The sequence below is a fragment of the Lucilia sericata genome, unplaced genomic scaffold (assembly GCF_015586225.1).
Source record: "Lucilia sericata isolate MDLA Ls3-8-SP2 unplaced genomic scaffold, ASM1558622v1 Contig000061F_arrow, whole genome shotgun sequence".
Classification (NCBI taxonomy): Eukaryota; Metazoa; Arthropoda; class Insecta; order Diptera; family Calliphoridae; genus Lucilia; species Lucilia sericata.
Genome location: NW_023994096.1, coordinates 708,693 through 730,966, shown reverse-complemented (window position 1 = coordinate 730,966; position 22,274 = coordinate 708,693). Strand labels below are relative to the sequence as shown.

Sequence of the window (22,274 nt, the reverse complement as noted above, 5' to 3'; positions counted from 1 at the left end):
TGCTTCAGTGGAATTACTGGCTTTTACTGACTTTAAAGAGAAGAGAGCTCGATGTCGTGAGCCTGCCGAATGCAAAACCTTTCGATACAACGAGGGCTGAATTGCGGGTTCAGAGATATGTAGAGCATGTAGAGAGGAATCTTTCCTATTCATTGTCAAGATTTCGGTAAATTAGATCCAAATATGTTGGCAGTGATATTATTCCGGATATAACATAACAACCCTCTCGAACACTGATTGAAAAAATTCTTAGGAATTACGTCCAGGAAACTGACAATTTAATAGATTCATGGGTATAAAAATTTAGTTTTTGTTCAGTTTAAATCGGGGAATGTAATTTTTTCCGTATGTTGGGTTTTAACCATAAAATGTTTGTTGGTTTATTGGATGTGTGTTTGTGCGTATAGGTATGTATTTCGCCTTAGTTTAACGGTGAGAATAACTGCTTATAAATTTCTCTGGAAACAGAAATTATCTGGAAATGACTTAAATGTTCGCAGCAGATATTGAATAATGTAAAGCGGAAACATAAATTTAGATATTTTACCTTATTTTCTTTCTTTCCCTTTAATTTTCTAGAAAAAGGTTGAGTTAATAGAAAATTATTGCTGTTTATTTTGTTAGCAAGTTTCATAATTAAATAAAGCATTTACTGCAAAAACATTTACACATTATATAATTCTTTATTAGAATACTTTAACTTAGGACTTCAAGTTTTGGAAAATAACCCAGCGAACTTATAATACTTTTCGTGTTCATCTTAATAGCTAATTTTTTTGCTGCAAAGTTTTAATTAGTTCTCAAGCCTTCCCATTTTCTTTAATATTAACTCTTGATATATAAAACCTTTTATTCGTTATTCTAAATTAAATTTTCACTTAATTATTTAAATACATTTCAATATTCTTTCTAATTTGTTGTTTTACTTTTGTACCATACTGTTTATAGTTAATGACATAAATTAATAGCATACTTTTAGGCTTATAAATATTAAATGTCAAATTCAAATACATATGCATACACTTCACAACACAATAACAGCAAATATTAAAAGGCAAAAAAAAAAGGATATTTGTTCTTTAATTCAACACACATAGTTCCCATTTTTTCGAACATAATTCATTAATGCCAACATTATTAATAAATAAAGTGTGTGGCCACACATTCCTTTACAGAAACGACAAATTGGTTGATCAGACAGACAGATAAGAGTGTGAGAGAGATACGACCAGAAAAAAAACATTTATTAACAAAATAATTTATTAAATAATTCAATAACCACACATACATTAATAATTTCACTATTTGAATAATGTAGAGAAAAAAAACACACACACAACAACAACAAAAATTACAATAATAAATAATTACAATAACAACAACAAGAAAGAAACATAAATAAATTAACGAGCACAAAAATGAGTTTTAACTGGCACTAATTAGCATTTAATTAACTGAAAAATTAATGAGTTCATATTGTTTATTATTATCTGTTTTACTGTTGTTGTTGCAGTTATTTTTGTTGTTGTTGTTGTTGTTTTTATGATTGTTTTCGTTATTTTAATACAATAGTATTGAATGATATGACGATAATAAACTTTAAACACTGACTTCATATTAACGCATACAAAAGTTGATGTGTTTATGTCAATGTGTGCATGCATCTGCATGTAGTTGTTTTCATATTCCAGGGTTGCATTTGAAAATTCTTATAAAATGTAGCGTACACAAATTTTTGCAGCTACTAGAACATAGTCACAGATCAAAACTATAGTTTTGATCGGATCTTTTAGAAGGGAGCACAGAGATCTGCTGGAAGGTCATTTCAGTAAGGCTGCCTAGCATGAGAAACAAAATCCAAAAGAAGGGCTAAAGAGACCTTATAAAAGGTCTCCGAAGCGAAGGCCTCAAGAATTTTACCACTGGGTATGTATTATAAAGTGAAAATAATCTTTAATTTGGTATATAGTTGAAGAATCTTATTCGTAATCGACTAAGGGCCATTATTACAACTTGCCTTTAATGTTCGTAATAGTAAAAAGTAACTTTAATTAAAGTGAGGAATAAAGTGAACTTTAAATATTTTCATTATTACAATATAATTTTTTATTATATAAAAACCGTAACATACTTTTAGCCGGTAATAATATTTGTCGTATGAAAAATTACATTGAATTTATTTTTACTTTATATTTTTACAAAAATTCCTAAAGCTTACGTTAAAATTTAAAGGGAAGGTGATCTTCGCATTAGCTTATCGGACACATTTAGATAAAAATGAATGTTTTCGAGTAGCAGAATTCATCCAAAAACAGGGAAATTGAGTACCATACAAATTGATGCTGACAGACGTTTAAAAATACCTTGAATGTTCCAAATTTGTACCCGAAGAGTAATATATAGCATATAAAGTTAAGCAGACAAATCGAGAACCAGCATTTTGGCAGCATTGAATATATCTCCACTGGGTAGCAGACTAACACTGGAGTAGCTTAATTAACAACTTAAAGGCTAATCGGGTTATAGATAGCTAACAAGATTTCTTTATCCGTTAGATTGCAACTCGTATGCAGCAGCAATAAAGGACGTACATACAGACGTCATTCCGCTGTCCTAAGATACCGCATAAATGTCATACAAAGAGATCGCCCACCGCCAATGTCAGAAACGGCAGAAACAAGAGTAAGAAGAAGAAGCAAGAGCGCAAAACAAGAGTAGTTCTGGAGCAATTAACTCATAATGCCTACTGGTCCTGCATAGACCGTGTCGCCCCTAATAGATGTACAGCTTTATTTCATATACTTTATTTTGGCCCACAGCCAATGTCAAAACAAGAGTAGTTGTAAAGCAATTAAGTCTTAATGCCCACTGGTCCCGCAAAAACAGTGCAGTCTATAATAGATTTCATTTCATATACATATATACTTTACTTTCTCTAATGGATTTAAGGATGAAACTTGTAAAAATAGCACAATTTTAAAGCCGAGAACTCAATGCAGAGCTCTTAGCCCTACAACAACACTAAAGCCAAATATATAAGGGTCTAGGGTAATATTCTGATTTCGGTAGGACCAAAAGGGTTCTATCTATTATTAGCTGCTGTCATCTGGCCAGATTATCACAGGAAACCTGCAGCAAATGCAACTGATTCGTTTAAAGTCGGCATTGGCCAAACAAAGTCCGATTATGGTTCAGAACTTGCCCCACTCAACTTTTGCCTTTTTTCTTGTGCCCAAAATATAAGCAATTATTTTCGTGAAGAGTCCATATATGGCCAGAAAGATGGGAAACGGTTATAGCTAACAATGCCCAATATTTTGAACTAAATTTATATTTTTCAAAAGATTTAAACAAAAACCTAGAAATTTTTAAAATATCCCTTTATTTTTAAGTTATATACCTAATAAATTATACATATGAAACAGTTTAGTAGTGATTTTGTTATTTATTTATGAATTGTTTTTCACTTGACAACATTATGTATTGAAAGTTGAAAAAAAATTAAATCTATACATTTGCAACAATTAATCGTTAATAATAAATAAAAGAGCATAATTTGTTTTCCTTTTAATAAATTTATTAAATTTAAATACACTTTTTTTAAGCCCTATTAGCTGTTAATATAATTTGTATAATAAAAAATATATTTTTAATTAAATATAAGAAATTATATATTATATTTTATTAATTATGTTTGGAAAAAATTAAAGCTGCAAAATGTGATATGTAGTAATAAATTATCACCTTAAAGTAGGCTTTAAGTTTTTAATGCAAAGTATACCTACAGGTTATGTTAAGTTATCACACAAATGTCATAAGCGTCCATTGGAATCTGTTAAAGATTACCACGTATTAGATATAAATTATTATTTAATTTCAAATCAAATGTCACTTAAATAAAGTAATACAAGACAATAATTTCACCATAAACTAGGCAACATTATTTTGTCTATGAAAATGTTTAAAGGAAATATGTTAAAAGAAACTGTTTAACTAAATGGAAAATCAACTACTGCGGTTTTAAACATATTATTTTTTATATAAATTGTCTACAAGCAATAATTGTTAACATTAACGTCTTGTTAGTTTCTTATTTTCCTCAACCATTTCTTGTAGCATATATTAAGGAGTTAGTTTGAACTTTTTTTTAATAGTATCATAACAACAACAAAAAAGAAAGCATAACAAGTTCTTAAGCAATTTTTACTTAATTATGAAACTTGTTAAGTATTAATGAGCAGAAGAACAGCAACGACTACACTAACTTCAAGGTATGACAGTGGCAAGAAAACAATGTTTCTTATAATACTTGCCATATTTATACCATTTACTTATTTCAAAAATTTTTTTTCTTATAAAACATTACAAATGAAACTGAAAGATTGTTGAAAATAATTAACAGTTAAAAAAAAGAAAAAAGTTTTGCAGTTGAAAAGTAGACTTTATTTAAGTAAATTTTATTTTAATGAAAGAAAAACAAGTTTAAAGTATTGCATATTTTTTGGGTAGCTTGATAATAGAAGTAAAGTATATAGCATACTTTTGAGCAAAATGTTTGTTTAGTTTTATAATTAGAAGAGAATGCGTATTAAATAAAAACAGAATTAATTGTAAGACTTTCGAGTTGGTTCCAATTTTTCAGACAAACTTTATTAAACTTCAGAATTTTCCGAAGAAATATTAGAATAGGAATTTAGATTTCGAAATTTTTAAATCACAAACATGGCCTGTGCATGTAAGTTAAAATATATTCAATAAAATCCTTAAATTGTGACATATCTTTAGGCAGACAAAAATATTTAAATAAAATATTTAAAATGTAGTTGTAAATATGTATAAAAAACATAATTAATACAAATAAATTACAAAAAAAAACATTGTCTACTTTTAGGCTTTTACACCAATTTTAACAGTTATTTAAAATCACATTCAATGAAGCATTAAATTTAGCCATTATTATTATTTACCATATACAAATATTCCAAATAACAATTTTAAAAAAAAGTTGAATTTTTTTACACAAAATACTAAAGGCGTTTTTATATTCTCAATTTATATTTTTATTTTGCTCATTGGCCCATCATAAACACATTCATAAATATGAATTATAATCAAATTGTTCAAACTATTGCCAAAATAAAACAACAAATATTTGCACAAAAAAAATCACTAGATAAAAGAAGCATTTTAGTTTTAGTTTAGACCGGCAATATTTACAACAATTATCTCTTGCAAAAGAGGCAGCAAAACTATTGAGTTTGTTCATTTATAAGTTTCCACTCTATAAATCAAAATTATATTTTGAGCATCAACAAAAAAAAAATTAAACAAAATTCTCTAAATACTTTAATACACTAACAGACATAAATACAATTTACGCACATACACTATCAACCAAGAGTTGTAGTTGTTATTGGTTGTTTCGTACGAGAAGGCTTAAAAATTTAGGCCAATTATTAAGTCGAAAAGCCAAAAATCTCCAAAAGCAAAACTATAACGGAATCTGGTATAGTTAGTTTGAACAAAATTGTAACATGTTGAACAAAATCAATGAAGGAAAAAAGAAATGTAGGACACAGCAAGTTCATAGGGTTTAGGAATTTTTAAGAGAATTGGCCACAAAAGGGAGGTATTGCCGCCTCCCGGCTACAAAGCCCGCAAAATCAAGTGCAAAATAGAGGGAAAAGATGAACACTTAGTACCACCCTGTATATCTCATCATGCCACATATTGTAAGGCAAAACCAATGCCAAAATTTATAAATATTTGTTTATTGGTAACAAAACCTAAATACTCGCACTCATACGCATATTTTCTGCAAATTTTTGTTTCATTAAGAAAGAAATAAAAAAGAATTTCTTATTTCTTGCCAATTACATGTGTGTATCGTGTCTGTCTGTCTGCCTACCGCTCCTCTCAACCAATGACCATAAAAATGTTTGCTAATTAGTCATGTAATGAAATGTAATAAACCATAAATAAAAATCTAAAGAAGATGTAAAATGAAAATGAAAATACATATTGAAGGTAATGCCACTTAACAAGCAATAAAATATAATTAAAAACTAAATAAATATGTATGAGCAAATAATTTTGTAAAGCCTACTTTAAGGTGCTAATTACAAGTTAAAAATAAAGCCTAAAGACAAGAACACTTAAGCAATGTTTAAGAATTCAGTTTTATGCTTTTCCTTTAACAACATATGTCTTAACGGTGGTATGTATGTATGTGTAAAATTAATATTGATTTCTAAAAGATATTGAAGTATTCATTATTTCACTAGCAAATTATTCTACACACTGTTAAGTATGTTTTTCAATTTACTCTTAATAGAAAAGGTAAACAAAATGTAATTAAGCTTTTTACCAACTCCCCCTGTTTTAAACATTTAAACGACCACCCAGCTGTTAACTCCACCCCCTCTTAAGTATGAAAAAATCCCACAACCACCTTATGGATGGATACATTTAGCCAGCTGTGATGATATTACAATATACCTTCAAACGGAAGTCAATTACATCCGCCATTAAAGTGAACGTTAAAGGAAAGGAAAACCTACAACTTAAATGACGCAGAGAAAAAAGAAAGAAGGAAAAAAAAACGAAAGTAGAGAGGACTTTCTATAGCGTTAGTGTTAAAAGGAAAAACATTAGATTTCATTTGCAAATACTACAAATGAAGGGGGTAAAGATACAATTTTAAGAATATATAATTTGGAAGGGCATATAAGCATTGGTTTTTAATTCAATTAAAATAATAGAGTTTATTTTAGGCTTTTCTAATAGACTAACGATTACTTGGTAAGGCCTATGTACAATACTAATGCTTCCCAGGGAGTCGTTATGGTAAGTTATGGCAATAGCAGTGAGATATTTTTCTTACCACTTTAAGTTTTTGCATTTAAGAACACTGCAGGAAATCTTTGATAATTGATTATGAGGAACTAGTTCCATAAGTTAACCACTTATTTCAATTTCTTAACAATATTTTTGAATCTATAATCACAAAAATTTCGTTTGGGGTAATTTAATAAGCTAAGAATGACTTATAGATGTTAATTATCCTCTTTCTAGAATAAATCAAAATGCCACAACTAAAACCAGGGAAAAGTTTTTTTAGTCTCTTTTGACTAGAAATATCGTAAACCAAGAAATACGATAATCAACCGATAATGGCACAAGCTGCATCATTCTTCAATGACAGACCAATCGTTGTAAAGTACAAAATAGCCCGTCATAAGACCATTTCATATTTAGTTACTTTAAAGTTTTCCTATTAGGGAACAATCACAAGGTAGATTACAATTACAAGACTCCAATAATCCAGAATCTTTACTATTTAAAGGTCGCCAATTTCTTGAATTTTATCTTTGCTCATACCAGATGAAGTGTCGATTGATGACGCAGCGAGTGCGATAATGACTCACACTACTTCCTGCTTCAATGAGCGGCGGATCTAGGGATCCATACCTAGTTTTTGGAAAAAATGTTGTGTTGTTACATTCCTCTCCACATTTGATACGGGGTCTAACCAGATAACATAATCTGGTACTACGGGTGGCCAGTTGCCCGCAGGACTATGTCCTGGCTGGTCACTTGGTTGAGGTAACTTCGGGATCCACGTAGTGGCCCAAATTCGCGGGGAGAGTAAGTGACGGTTAAAGGACTGATGTAAGGTAAAGTCAATATTTCGGGAAAAGTTCGGTGCTGTTGCCGAAACAACAGATACCCCAGAGAAGAGTGACTGTGGGACTAAGCGTTCAGAGTAAACTCTGTTCATATCAGAATTACCACAGTGTGTCACTGTGAGTAAAAACAAAGTCTCGGCTTATTTGATGGATTCGGACTTCGGTCTACCGGTTACGTCTCTAGGTGCTGATGACGAATCAACAGAGGCCATCCCATTTGCGTGGTTGTAAATGGAAGTGATGTTTTACATCTCGAAAGTTAAGCAACGGGACAACAATGGTCAGAGATTAGATAGCCTGGGTACTTCAGCAAAGTGCTTGTACGTGGACCGGCTTAGCCATGTACGAAAATTGCCACCTGATTTCTTCATTGAAGATTGAAGGGGCGGTCTTCACAAAGCTCACCCATTGCTTGAAAAAGACCACCGTGATATAGGCCAACACGGAAGGTACTCACGTAAAGCAATTCGGCATTCCTCTCCAAATTAATAACAATTTTCTTATTCATGGATAACAAAAATAACTTTACACAAACAATATTAAAATAGATAGGTCCCCATGGACCCACGGATTTTCAGAAGCGCGTAGTCTAAAATCTCCGAATCGTGGTGTTGTCTTACATCCTTCAGCAGTCTCTAGCGATGTTAAAGATGACAATGATCTTCTGTAGAACAAGATCAAGAGCATCTCTAGATCGATCATTCGACTGTTTGAATCAATATGTACACCATATCTTTTCCCTTGTAAAGATCACTCTCAAAATATTTTCATCAGGATTATTTGATATAAAAATCTTTAGGTGCTATGATCAAAAAGAGAGCTTTCGAAGATTCAAAGATAAAATCTATTGAAGTCATGTCATAGTCAAGGAACGTCTCACTATGGGGAAGACAATTGTCTTCTTAAATGGAAATCTAATTCTAACAAATGTGTAGATTAATAGCTTCTTACTTTACTCCCACCTGCCAGAGTGTAGCCGAGTAAAACTTATCTTGTATGTTGATATGGAAAAGCTCCTACCGACAAGTAGTCTTCTCATTCATATATAAATTACATTTACAACATTTCGAAATTGATTAGAAGACCTTTTAGTCTTTTTTGCACTTTTCTATTTTTCTTTACATTTTTTACTTTTTCTTATTATTAAATTGTTCTCTTCTATTAGTTTTATAACAAAAAGCTTTTTAAACATTAGATTTTTTCTAACAACATTACAACATTACACACAAACAGACATATGAGTAAATAAATGAATTGAAAGCCAAGAGGGGGTAAATTCAGAAAAGTTTCAATGTGTTTTTAAAGTAAAAAGTTGTTAATAAATGAGGGAGAAAACATGTGAATAGCACAGCCTAAGAAAATCAAATCAAAATCTAATAATTTTAAAACAATTAGTAGAGAGAGAGCAGCAGGGAAGTAAGGCGAAATGGGTCATGAGAAGTAAGAAATTGCAAGTGTAATTTAATAATGAAGAACGTAAAAGGGTGAACTTAATGTAATCTTTTTTTTTAACAGTTTTATAAAAAATTTTATGTGAGTTCTGTAAGATTTATAAATAAATTTTAAATTTATTTAAGAAATACTTTTTTAAACCAATTTAACTGTGCTATTTTAGAAACCACAACAAATTTCATTGTAAATTGAAACTACAAAAATCTAGGGAAACAACAATCCAACACAAAATCTGTGCTTTAACCACAGTTTTACACATACAAACTCTTACACTTAGTTAACACAAAATAAAAGGGATGAAAAGTACGTTTTGTACCCAGGATATATAAAAATGGTACTTTTTTTGCTGTGAACACTTAATATAGATTTAGTTATAAAATATTAAATCTGGGTTGAAAAAATTATGATCTAATCATGATCTAAAACTAAAGACAAATAAAAAAGTACTTTTTTGGTACTAATTTGCAAAAGCGATATATTAGATATTTTCTTAAAGATATATGTAGATCCCGTAAAGTACCAAAAATAGTGTCCACAATTCATATTAGTTAGAACTAAACTATCGACTCCCTGCCTTTCTCGGAGCTTATGCAAAAAACAGAAAATATTTCAAGTATGTTTGGAAAAAAAAACTTTCAAGCGTAAAAAAAGTCTAAACTTTTCTAAGCCAAAAGTTGTTGTGTTGATGTTTTTTCTTCATTCTCTTCAATTCTTTGGTATCAGCAGCCAACAACTAACTTTAGTTAAGTTTTGGATAAAAAAACATCTATTCCAACAAAACTTTTCTAAACACACACACACATCATACTGAAAGAGGAAAAAGTAGTAGACATACCAAACTAAACACACACATGAAAAGTAAAGGAAAAATATAATAAAGCCAAAGCATTTAAAAAGACAAGTGTTAAAACCAACCACACATATTCACCCACAAAAACACATACACACACATACACTTATGCTGTAACCAACACTATATCCGGTTCCACTAATACCGTTTCTTTTTGGCTTTCGTTTAAAAAAAGTGTGGGAGATAAAAGCGAAAAACTATTTACGAGAGTTAAAGTTAAATAAGAACTTTTAGGCTTCAGCTATTTATGGAGTTGAGAAGGGGAAGAATTTATAAATAATTTATAAACAACTGTTGGTTTCAGTGATTTTTTGCAAAGTTCGGGTTTTAGAAATTTTATTTTTGAAAATTATTTTTAACTCTTTCCTGCCACAACTATTGTTAAAATAGATTAATTATAGTGAACTTGTTTTAAAAGATAAAACATAAATAATATTTTCTATCTTTATATCGAGGCTCTAAGTAATAGGACGTCATTTGTTGGAAAAACGAAAATTTTGGCACAATACCAAAAACCATGAGTTTTCAAGATTTAGGTGAAAATATCTCGAAAAAGAAAGCATGTGTTTTTAATCGTTAATGAGCAACAACAACAACGTACTCACATACAATCAAGCACAATATCTGCGTTGTTGTTATTATCTTGTTTCGGCATGCAAAATATTCACTTTCTTGCTTATATCTCCCTTAGTTATGGATGGATTTTGCTGATTTTAAATAGAAAACTTCTCGAAAGCATGTCTGACAGAATTATTAAAGATTTGGATACCGAAGCTATCTGGGGTCTTCAGAAAACTGATTTCAATAGACACACAGACGGACAGATAGACGGGCATGGCTTAATCGACTCCGCTATCCAGAATATATACTTTATGGGGTCGGAAAATTATATTGTGGAAATTGCAATCGGTATGACAAACTTATATACATATAGCCTTTTCATCCCCCGGGCATGTTTCCTTGATGATAGATCCGCATCTTGGTGTTACCAATACCTCTAGTCTGCCGGGACTATAAACTAGTGATGTCACTTCACTCCTCGGCTAGTAGTTGGTATGATTTGACATGGGGTCTAACCAGAGAACCACGTAATCTGGTACTACGGATGGCGAGTTGCCCGCAGGACTGGCTGGTCAGTTGGTTGAGGTTCCTTCGGATCCACGTAGTGGCTGTGGTTTAAACCCAAATTCGCGGGGAGAGTAAGTGGCGGTTAAAGGACTGATGTAAGGTAAATTCAATATTTCGGGATAAGTTTGGTGATGTTGCCGAGACAACTGATACCCCACAGAGGAGTGACTGTGGGACTAAGCGTTGGAAATGTTAAATTTATATGGTACGTTTACCTAGAATAAGCGTCTCGTATGTTTTTCTCTTATGAGTGTGTCGGATGAATGAGAAGTGTGCTGGGTTAAATGAATTGTTCTTCCTTGTCCAGACCACAGTGAGTAAGAACAAAGTATCGGCTTATTTGATGGATTCGTACTTCGGTCTACCGGTTATGTCTCTAGGCGCTGTTGCCGACTCAACAGAGGACATCCCATCTACTTGGTTGTAAACGGAAGTGATGTTTTACATCTCGGAAGTTAAGCAACGGAACAGCAATGATCAGAGATTAGATAGCTAGCGTACTTGAGCAAAGTGCGCGTATATTAGACCGGTATTCATGGTGAGTCGTCACAAAGCTCACCCAGTGGTTGAAAAAGACCACCGTGACGTAGGCCAACGGCAGGTACTCACGTAAAGCACTACGACATTCATACTCTTCTCATAAAAATGTCGTAGTTACTTTTTAGTAATATTTATGAAAATTTCGTGCATAATACGAACCATTATCGTATCAAACTCTTTTCTAATTTTACGAAAGTACGAAAACCTTTTGTAATACATATATTTTATATATTAAGAAACTTTATTGAAATTACAGACTGTACTATTTCAAAAGGTTTGCAAACTGGAGAATACAACCAAAAGCTTTGAGTATCATACGAATTGAAGACGAGAGACTTTATTTTGATTTTGCATGTCCTACGAAATGGAGCTTGAACGCTCTAAACGAACAACTTTTTTGCAACGAGGCGTTAAGCTATGTATACACGATTGTTAAATCTTACAACGTTGGCAGTAAAATGTAAAGAAAATGTCTAACAACAGTGTCAACTAACAAATTTTATCGTGCAACATTGTCAGTAATGCTGATAACGTTGCAAAAGAAAAATTATAAGTTCACACGATTTTTAGACTTTTTCTGCAAATTTTACTGACAACGTTGTAAGATCTGACAACCGTGTATCACAGCTTTCAGCCTATGAAGACTGTTATCAAACAATTAATTATACCGATTATTACCGAAGCTTATGGTGAACATGTTCCATCAGTTTCAATATGATTTTGACACGGTAGACAAAGATGTCATGGTCAGCGAACATTTTTTAATAAAAGAATTTTTTAATAATTTAGAAATAAGTGTTTGGAAAGTTTTGCATCACCCGTCTTATTGTCCAATTCTAGCACTGTTCTGTCTACTATTCAGAAGTTTTGTATGAAATCTGTCATTATATTGTTGCGATAACCAAGCATTGAGAAAATGGGGATAAAACATTTAAAACTTGAAGAATACAGCTTACAAGCAACTTAAAAATAACTTCCTTCTAATAACTTAACAGCAGACACTTTATAAATGCCCCTATTTAGTTTCATTTTCTTTATGGTAATTTTAAATGAAATTGATTCATTAGTAATAATATCAAATAAAATTCAACTCTAAATATATTTCATAACAAATACTCTCTGACACACAGACACCAAAGTCAATATTGTTGTTAAAATGAAAAAAGTTTTTATCCCAAAAGATTAAAAAACTGCTCACTGCTACTTTAAATGACCAAAACAATTTAAAAATTTGTTAAAGCAAAACTTCATCTCAGAGAGTGTGTGTTTGTGTGTGTCATAACATGAGAATACAAGTTGTATGCATGACAGACAACAAACCCCAAAAGAAAAAGTTTTTCCATTTCAGATTCTGGTGGTTAAGAAGACTAGATCGATAGATTGAAGAACAAGTAGATTTAAATCAAAGTCTTTTGTTATGTGGTCAGACGGATGGACAGACAGGCAGACAGACAGCAGGTCAGTTTGCCGTTATTATAAACTGTGAGAAAATGAGGTTATAAGGGTTTTATTTGAAAGAACAAGATTTGTGTGTTGTTTTTGGCTTAAACTATTTACCCAAAGTCTGTTTTAATTCATTTGGTAATTTCGAAATTTGTTTGAAAATCTTTTGATGTTGTCACATTTGCCTAAATGTATGCTTGCAAGTGTTGCAAGTAATTTGCTAAATACCTAAATGTATGCAATATACATACTTATATTTGTTTTTTTTTTTTCTAAAAGTTTTATAAAACATTTTTCTAAAAGTTTTATAAAACATTTTAGATTTAGATAATATGCTGTTAATTAAAACAGATTATTTGTATAAAAATTGTAATTCATAGCAAAAAAGAGCAAATGAAATTGATGTGAATAAAAACAGTATAGAGCAATTAAATGACACTATTATAGAAGAATGTTGCAATCACTACTTACTGAAAACCATTGTTGTTGGGAACATTAAAACGGTTGTCTTACCTAAAATGAAATGCAAAAAGAAGGGATTATAATTAACTAAATGAAAATATTATTATTAATTATTTAAAAATGTATATAAAATAATTTTGAAAACTGTTTTAAAAATTACTGAAGTCTTGATATAAATGAGTTAGTGCTATACAAATATACAAAAAAAAATAATTTTCCTACAATTAAATTAAAAATATTGTAACTTCTGTAAGCAATAACATACAACTGTTATCATATCTAATCCTTATACCAGTTCCTTTTGATCGGACGCACCATGATCAACTACATGCTAAGAATGAGATGTTAAAGTTCCAAGGTGTAAGATATAACTGTAAGGAAGAGGGTATTTCACTGTACACACACCACAGAGTATCCTTTTCCTCCCTTTACTCAGATTAACTATGAGTATTAGCCCTCTGAGCACCCTAACCGATAAAGGACTTATACCATTTTGCTATGCAGATGATGTTGTATTACATCAAAGGGAAAAGGATCCAAGTTTCTTGTGTAGAAGGCCGAGGAAGCCCTGAAAACGCTTTTAAGCTGGCCCACATGACCAATGCTAATCCGGGAAAAAAATAAATCTTTCTTTTCCTTAGAATAATAAAATTTAACCCTGCTAACTGCTGATCGCATTCTGCAGACCGAAATTGATGGTAACTTTTACACCATATGGGTACTAGACCACTCAACTAGTTATCGTCTATAAAGACAAATAAAACGTCAAATGCTAAACCGTTGGACGCAACTGGAACTGAATAGTCGATAAAATTTGGACACACGAAATTCACAAATATAGGGAAAGCAGAGTAGACAGTGAAACTCTGGAACACTTTATTTGTCATTGTAAGTCTTATCTAGAAATAAAAGTTAAATTTCTTGACAATGTTCTTCCAGATAAAGCCTTCCTCATGACCACTTCTTGACAAGTTCTAAGGAACTACGTTCAGGAAACTGAGTTTCTAAACATCGGATGATAACATCATTGAACCATTGAAAACTACTCTCCCCGTTTTCATGTAGAGGATTTAATGTAGTATAAATCCTAATTTCAATTTAGCCTAACTTGATATGAAATTTGTCTTCAATTTAGATCATAATGACGTGACTCGCATATTTTTTAGATGTTTCTATTAAAATAACACACTAGACTAGTGCGCATGATTGATATTAATTATGGGTAACTTTATTAAATTCTTTTTAAATCCTTTAATTTTTCACAAATTTTTCTAATGCAAAAGTAGTTTGATTAATTACAACATAGTTAAAGAGAAAATAAATGATAAACTGCAAAAAAGGCAGCAAAAGGAGAGGAATTTTCACCAAAACTGAAGCCCTTTTTCACCGTTCTAAAAGTACTGAAATTGATATAATCCCTTGACGAGAGTGAGCTTACCACGTTTGTTAACATTTATACAACGAATGTGCATAACATTTAAATAACACCCAGTAATAATTTCGACAACCAGCACACAGTGGTATAGGAAAAAAAAAAGAGGGAAATAATTCGGTAACTTCTAAACGGTTAATCCGATTTTAATGAAATTTGGTATGCACAAAGAGGAGGTGTTGTCGAGTTTAGGTTTTGAATTTGGACCTTATAGGCCAACCAGGGGCCCGGCGGGGGGTCCTCAAATTAGGACACCTCGGCTATGTTAAATTTTTAAAACGATCCTATTTCTTCATTTGAGTTCCGATTTAAAAAAAATTTCGTATATAGAATCTCCTCATCGAGCACTATAAAAAATGTCGTAGCAGTAAATTATCTCTTATAGTTTAGGAGATATTCGCATTTGAATATTAAAATTTTAAAATTTTTACCGTCCTTACTTTAGTTTTTTTGATAATAGCAGGTCCAAATATTTCCGATTTTCGCCATTTTTTTTTATTTGCTTAACAACAAGTTTATATGCCAAGCAGTGAAAGAATTATGTAAAAATCATGACTGAGTCCAAAGTTATAGGCATTTAAATTTAAAAAATTAAAAAAAGGCGATTTTTTGTCATTTTTTTGGGAAAAAAGTATCTTTTTCATTTTAAGTTATCTAAAAAGTTTCTAAGAAGATGTATATAGAATTTATACTTTTTGGAAAGCTGACTTTACATAAAATACGATAAATGAAACAAAACCTAAAAATTTTTGATACCGAGGGGACCAGGTCCATCCAAAAAAACCCTATTTTTTATGGAAAATTAAATTTTGAGCAAAAATTCTCAAATCGCATAGTCGATATCAAATTATAGTGACCTGTTTTATATGACCCAATAAGTTCTTAATCATTTTGTAACGGGTTTCGATAACCCCGCCCCTGGTATGGATATAATAGGCAAAAAACCAAAAAATCCCATTTTTGGGATTTTTTAAAACTTTTTTGGGAATTCCGGGATTTCTAATAAGAAAATTCGAAATTTTTATTTAATTTTGGATTTTGAGTAAAAAAATCTACCTAACTGTAAAATTTCATCAAAAAATATTCATAAATAAAATTTTTATTGCAATTTGAAAAATTTGTATCTTCGCAAAAACTGAATAAAAAACATTTTTTAATTTTTTTTAAAAAAAGTATTCCGCGAATTTTTTAATTTTCAAAAATTATATACAGTTTTGAAAAATAGACAAAATTACCTTTCCATTGATATATAACATGCCTACCTAATGTTTTTTAAGTGACAAATTAATTAGGGAAAACTCAACATCTTTTAGAAAATTTACCTAGCACTATTATTTTCATCCATATATGTAACAAATTTAAGAGTTAACCTTATGGATGAAAATAATAGTGCTAGGCAAATTTTCTAAAAGATGTTGAGTTTTCCCTAATTAATTTGTCACTTAAAAAACATTAGGTAGGCATGTTATATATCAATGGAAAGGTAATTTTGTCTATTTTTCAAAACTGTATATAATTTTTGAAAATTAAAAAATTCGCGGAATACTTTTTTTAAAAAAAATTAAAAAATGTTTTTTATTCAGTTTTTGCGAAGATACAAATTTTTCTAATTGCAATAAAAATTTTATTTATGAATATTTTTTGATGAAATTTTACAGTTAGGTAGATTTTTTTACTTAAAATCCAAAATTAAATCAAAATTTCGAATTTTCTTATTAGAAATCCCGGAATTCCCAAAAAAGTTTTAAAAAATCCCAAAAATGGGATTTTTTAGTTTTTTGCCTATTATATCCATACCAGGGGCGGGGTTATCGAAACCCGTTACAAAATGATTAAGAACATATTGGGTCATATAAAACAGGTCACTATAATTTGATATCGACTATGCGATTTGAGAATTTTTGCTCAAAATTTAATTTTCCATAAAAAATAGGGTTTTTTTGGATGGACCTGGTCCCCTCGGTATCAAAAATTTTTAGGTTTTGTTTCATTTATCGTACTTTATGTAAAGTCAGCTTTCCAAAAAGTATAAATTCTATATACATCTTCTTAGAAACTTTTTAGATAACTTAAAAAGAAAAAGATACTTTTTTCCCAAAAAAATGACAAAAAATCGCCTTTTTTTAATTTTTTAAATTAAAATGCCTATAACTTTGGACTCAGTCATGATTTTTACATAATTCTTTCACTGCTTGATATATAAACTTGTTGTTAAGCGAATAAAAAAAAATGGCGAAAATCGGGAATATTTGGACCTGCTATTATCAAAAAAAACTAAAGTAAGGACGGTAAAAATTTTAAAATTTTAATTTTCAAATGCGAATATCTCCTAAACTATAAGAGATAATTTACTGCTATGACGAAATTTTTTTTAAATCGGAACTCAAATGAAGAAATAGGATCGTTTTAAAAATTTAACATAGCCGAGGTGTCCTAATTTGATGACCCCCCGCCGGGCCCCTGGTTGGCCTATAAGGTCCAAATTCAAAACCTAAACTCGACAACACCTCCTCTTTGTGCACACCAAATTTCATTAAAATCGGATTAACCGTTTAGAAGTTACCGAATTATTTCCCTCTTTTTTTTTTCCTATACCACTGTGCAGCATTGCTTTTTTTGTCATTTCGATTGCTCTTTGTGTCATTTGGGCAATGCATCGTTGTGATTTCGAGAACAAATCGTTGTCAATTCGACAACGCAACATTCTATTTGACAACATAGATTTGTCACTTTGGTAACACATTATTATTTTTTGTTTGTTTTGATAACGTAGTGTTTTTTTATCCGTACATACTTTGACAACGGATGTTATTGAAAAATTATAAACACTTCGGTGTCAATTTGGTACCAAGCGGGTATAATTTGAAAACGTATTTTTTCCCTCTGTGTATAACACTGACTATACTAACTAAAAAGTCTAGTGGAGCAACACATTTAAGATTTATTTTCTAGAATATAATTTTACTAATTTGCTGGTAACAGTAAAGTGTTCATATTCCCACATTTACTCCCTATATTCTTAGAAATTCTAATTAGAAAAAAAAAAATAGCAAACTAATGATAAATCTACAAACAGAAACAATAAAACACATAAACCAGAACACACCTTTTGTCAAGACATAGCTTAAGTATGCGCGCATAACTAAAAATAAAACACAAGTGCATACTTTTAGGAGTAAATATTATCAGTATTGTGCGGTATATGCTTCAAGTATTTAAAGTAAACATTTATAAACTTTCGATTTGATGTTAATTATGACAGAAATTCTAGTTTCTAGTATTTAGGTGAAAGACTAAAGTTGAGGAAAAAAATATGAAATATTTAAGTACAATATTTAAACAATGAGTGTGTCATTATTGCGCATTAAAAAGAATATAAAATAATAATGTAAATAATGTTTTCTATCTCTTTCCATTTTCTTTTATATTTATTTTTTGTTTTGTCATACAAATATCAATGGTTTTTTTTTTTATTGTTGAAAGTTAAAGTTTATGTTACACATATTTTTTCGCGTTGTTTTTATTTAAACAAATGTATGTGGTTTGTTTTAGGGTGTCCCAAAAAGAGAGGAAAAGCCAAAACTACTAAGGTTTTATTTTTTTTCTAACAATTAGGTTAATTTTTATTAGAATCGGAGAGAAAAATATTATAAATATTACAATTAATTATAAATTCTCTTATTTGTTTAAAATTGCACAACATGACGTATGATTAATATTAATTATGACTTATCTTGCTATGTAATATATCTCTAGAATCTTTATTTTTTAAGCGATTTTGTTAATTCAAATGCAGTTTGTTTAAAAACTAATTATTTTATTAATATTTTTACAAATATTTGTTTTATAGGACATAAATATCCTTGGAGAAATCATTTTTTTTTCTTACAGACACCCTTAACAATATTTTCAAGTCATGTTTTTTTTTTTGTTTCCATCTGTATAGAAATTATACTTTCCTTGAATGCCGCCAACACACCCTATTTAAATAATAAGAAACATTGCGTCATTTTTGCTTTTATTTCCAGTTTTTTTCTTTTTTTGTAACCCGGTATGAGTTGTGTTTTTTTAACCTAACAAGTCCTTTGAGTCACAAAAGGGAGAGGAAAAAAAAATAACAAACAATAAAGAAAAATATAAACAAGAAAATGAAAATATTTCAACTTAAGTGACATTTTTTACCCACTTAATAGAAACGCCATCATTATGCCATCCCTATACTACTCAAATTGCTGCTGCTAATGTCATACTGTTGAATGTGATGATTATGACAATAAGGATGATGATGATGATGAAGTTTATTATATGCCACGATTATTTTGAATAATACAATATTTTCTGCTATTTTTTCCTAATGAATGACAATTTTTGCTATTGTTGCTGTTGTTGTTCGTTTCTTTTGAAACAGCTTTGCAAGACCCATAATTTATGTGCCCTGCCTTGCTCTTGCCCCGCTTTCTACGCCTTGCTGGCTTTTAACTATTTCGAGGTTTTAGAAAATTCGTTATAAATGTTTGTTCATTTCATATATTTTTCTGTAGGGGCTTAATTTTACTTTTACTTTATTTTTTTTTTTCTCTTTCCTATACTCTTCTCTATTTCCATTCGATACTCCCTTGTTTCCTTATAAAGCCTGATAGACATTTGTCAATCAAAATTATGAAGTCTTGTTATGTCATTTTTCTATTCTTCTTTAGACTTACTTAGTTTTCTTCTTCTTTTTTTGCTCTCCTCATTTTTGCTATTATACTCTATTCCTTTGGTGTCCATTAATATTTTTGAAAAGGGTTTTTGTGTTGCAAACTTTTAGGCGAAGCGTAAAAACAAAAACACAAGCTAATGTCACAGCGTATTTTTCTGAATGCATACAAAATTATAATATTTTAAGCTATAAAACACTGAATGTATTCATTACAATGGAAAAAAGAGTAAAACTAAGGAAAATATTATATCATGACTATGAAAAGAAAATGACACTTATTGTTTTGCTTACAATAACTTGCATAATGATGTTGACAATGATCATAACGAGTTATACATAAAAGTTTAGAATTTATTTTATTATTAATTTCAAAACGAAAAAGCGCGTTTGTTTTTCATCAGTCGTATTCAGTAATCTACAGAATCGGTGTTGATTTCTTTTGACTGCTAAATTCCAAATTGAATAGGCAATGATTTGCTATTTTATAAAAGCCTTAAGATATGCTTTATTATTTAGGGAAACTTTCTTCAAAAGCTTTTTTAAAAAATAGCTTTATTATTATAGCCCCTCTATAAATAGAATCATATTTGCAGCTTTTCCTAAACATTTCTTCTATATGAAATTCCTCTTACAGATCTTTTCAAAGTTTGATTTCAAAAAAATATTCTGTATCAGTTACGTCGCTAGGATCTATGAAGGCACTACGTTTGTCAGGGAGTGTGAAAAACCTTTTCCTATCGCCTTCAACTTCCAAAAATGAGCGCTAAATTCTTTATAACTCACCTTGAATTTGAAAAGTCATGAGATTTTTAAAGCATACTTTTAGGTAAGCAATTTCAAATATTCATTATTTAAATAGTTATTTCAATACTCCTACTCTAAAAAAAAGTACATTTCATATTTCCATAGTAAAATGTGAACTTTAGTTTCTAAAACTTTACACTTAAATCCTTTCTTTTATACCTCAAATGCTTGCTATTCCTTGCCCTCCTTTCAACATTCAAACAAACATCACACATCCTCAAAAACATACTTTTTGGCGCAGTTTATACTACTTTAATAAATACACTAATAAATATTATTATTTACTTTTAATACTTTTAGAGCGAAAAAAAGAAGTATAATAGAAAACAAACTGATTTGAAAACTGCAATTTAATTTAATGCCATCCATCATTCAACTTGCAACCAACACCTGAACTTTCATACGTTGTACTAGTAGCTGTTGTTGTAGAATAAATTCAAAACTTTTTCCTTAAACTGCAGCAAATAAAACAAAAACTAACTGTATATTATTATATTTATTACTAACACATTTAAACAATTCGCGTGATTTCAAACAAAAACAAAAAAAAAACAGAACAATGGAGTTTTAAAAAGTAAATAACTCTTGATACAAAAATGTCCTGCAGTTTTAAAGGTTTTAAAGTTAAAAAAAATAATTTAAATATTTCCTAAACAAATAATGAACGCTCTCACATCAAAGTTATTTAGATCTTTAATATAACGTTAATTGTAATATACCAGCGATTTCACTAGTTATTGGTAATGCAAAGAGTTTTGGTAAAAACTAATGTCAATTTTTATTGCTAAGAAGACCCTTGTCATCATAGTCACGTTTTCAATACTTGCAGGGCACCACATTTGCTGATATGTATGAGACAGTTTATTATTTTCCCACTTTAACACTGAAGTTAAAGTTAATGTTGTTTTGAAAGCAACTTATCGCCACACATACATGAACAGTCACGCATTAACATGACAACCAAAATAATACAGAAAAAAAGTTTTTCCTTTTTTGGCTGAAACTGAAACTACTTCTAATACAAACACCGTGACCCTCTGTTTTCTCGCCCCAATTTTGTTTGGTGTTGAGTTCTATGGGAATAAGCAACAATTACTTAATTTTTTGTGACTGCTTCAAAAAACAAACTTTTTAGTTTTAACTGTATGGATGAGTGAATAAATATGTATACAAAGCAAGGGGCCCCTAATGGTATGCATCAACAAAATACTACACATTTTTATTTATTATTAAGAATTTTATAGACTAAACTATAGACTAGTCTACAGTCTTGTTCTTGTGCTTTTGGACAAGGTAGTCCACTGAACCTAAGAGTCGGACATGTTCTGAGACACCTTTCCTGTGCTTCGGCTATAGTATTGTCTTTAGTCTAGTCTATAGTCTAGTCTATAGTCTAGTCTATAGTCTAGTCTATAGTCTAGTCTATAGTCTAGTCTATAGTCTAGTCTATAGTCTAGTCTATAGTCTAGTCTATAGTCTAGTCTATAGTCTAGTCTATAGTCTAGTCTATAGTCTAGTCTATAGTCTAGTCTATAGTCTAGTCTATAGTCTAGTCTAGTCTATAGTCTAGTCTATAGTCTAGTCTATAGTCTAGTATAGTCTAGTCTATAGTCTAGTCTATAGTCTAGTCTATAGTCTAGTCTATAGTCTAGTCTATAGTCTAGTCTATAGTCTAGTCTATAGTCTAGTCTATAGTCTAGTCTATAGTCTAGTCTATAGTCTAGTCTATAGTCTAGTCTATAGTCTAGTCTACAGTCTAGTCTATAGTCTAGT

General features: G+C 30.4%; 1 protein-coding gene across 4 annotated transcripts in view; it reads right to left on the bottom strand.

Moving 5' to 3' along the window:
• LOC119616185 (maternal protein pumilio-like) overlaps positions 1-22,274 on the bottom strand; it is a 203,768-nt gene that overhangs the window by 89,939 nt on the left and 91,555 nt on the right. Inside the window, exon 9 of one of the 4 annotated variants that reach the window (XM_037972521.1) lies at positions 13,582-13,614. The exons of the other annotated variants lie outside the window; for them this stretch is intronic. Within the exon in view, the coding sequence (XP_037828449.1) occupies positions 13,597-13,614 (18 nt within the window). The 3' untranslated portion in view covers positions 13,582-13,596. Of the gene's footprint in view, positions 1-13,581; positions 13,615-22,274 lie in introns of those variants that run through there. 4 annotated transcript variants of the gene reach the window in all.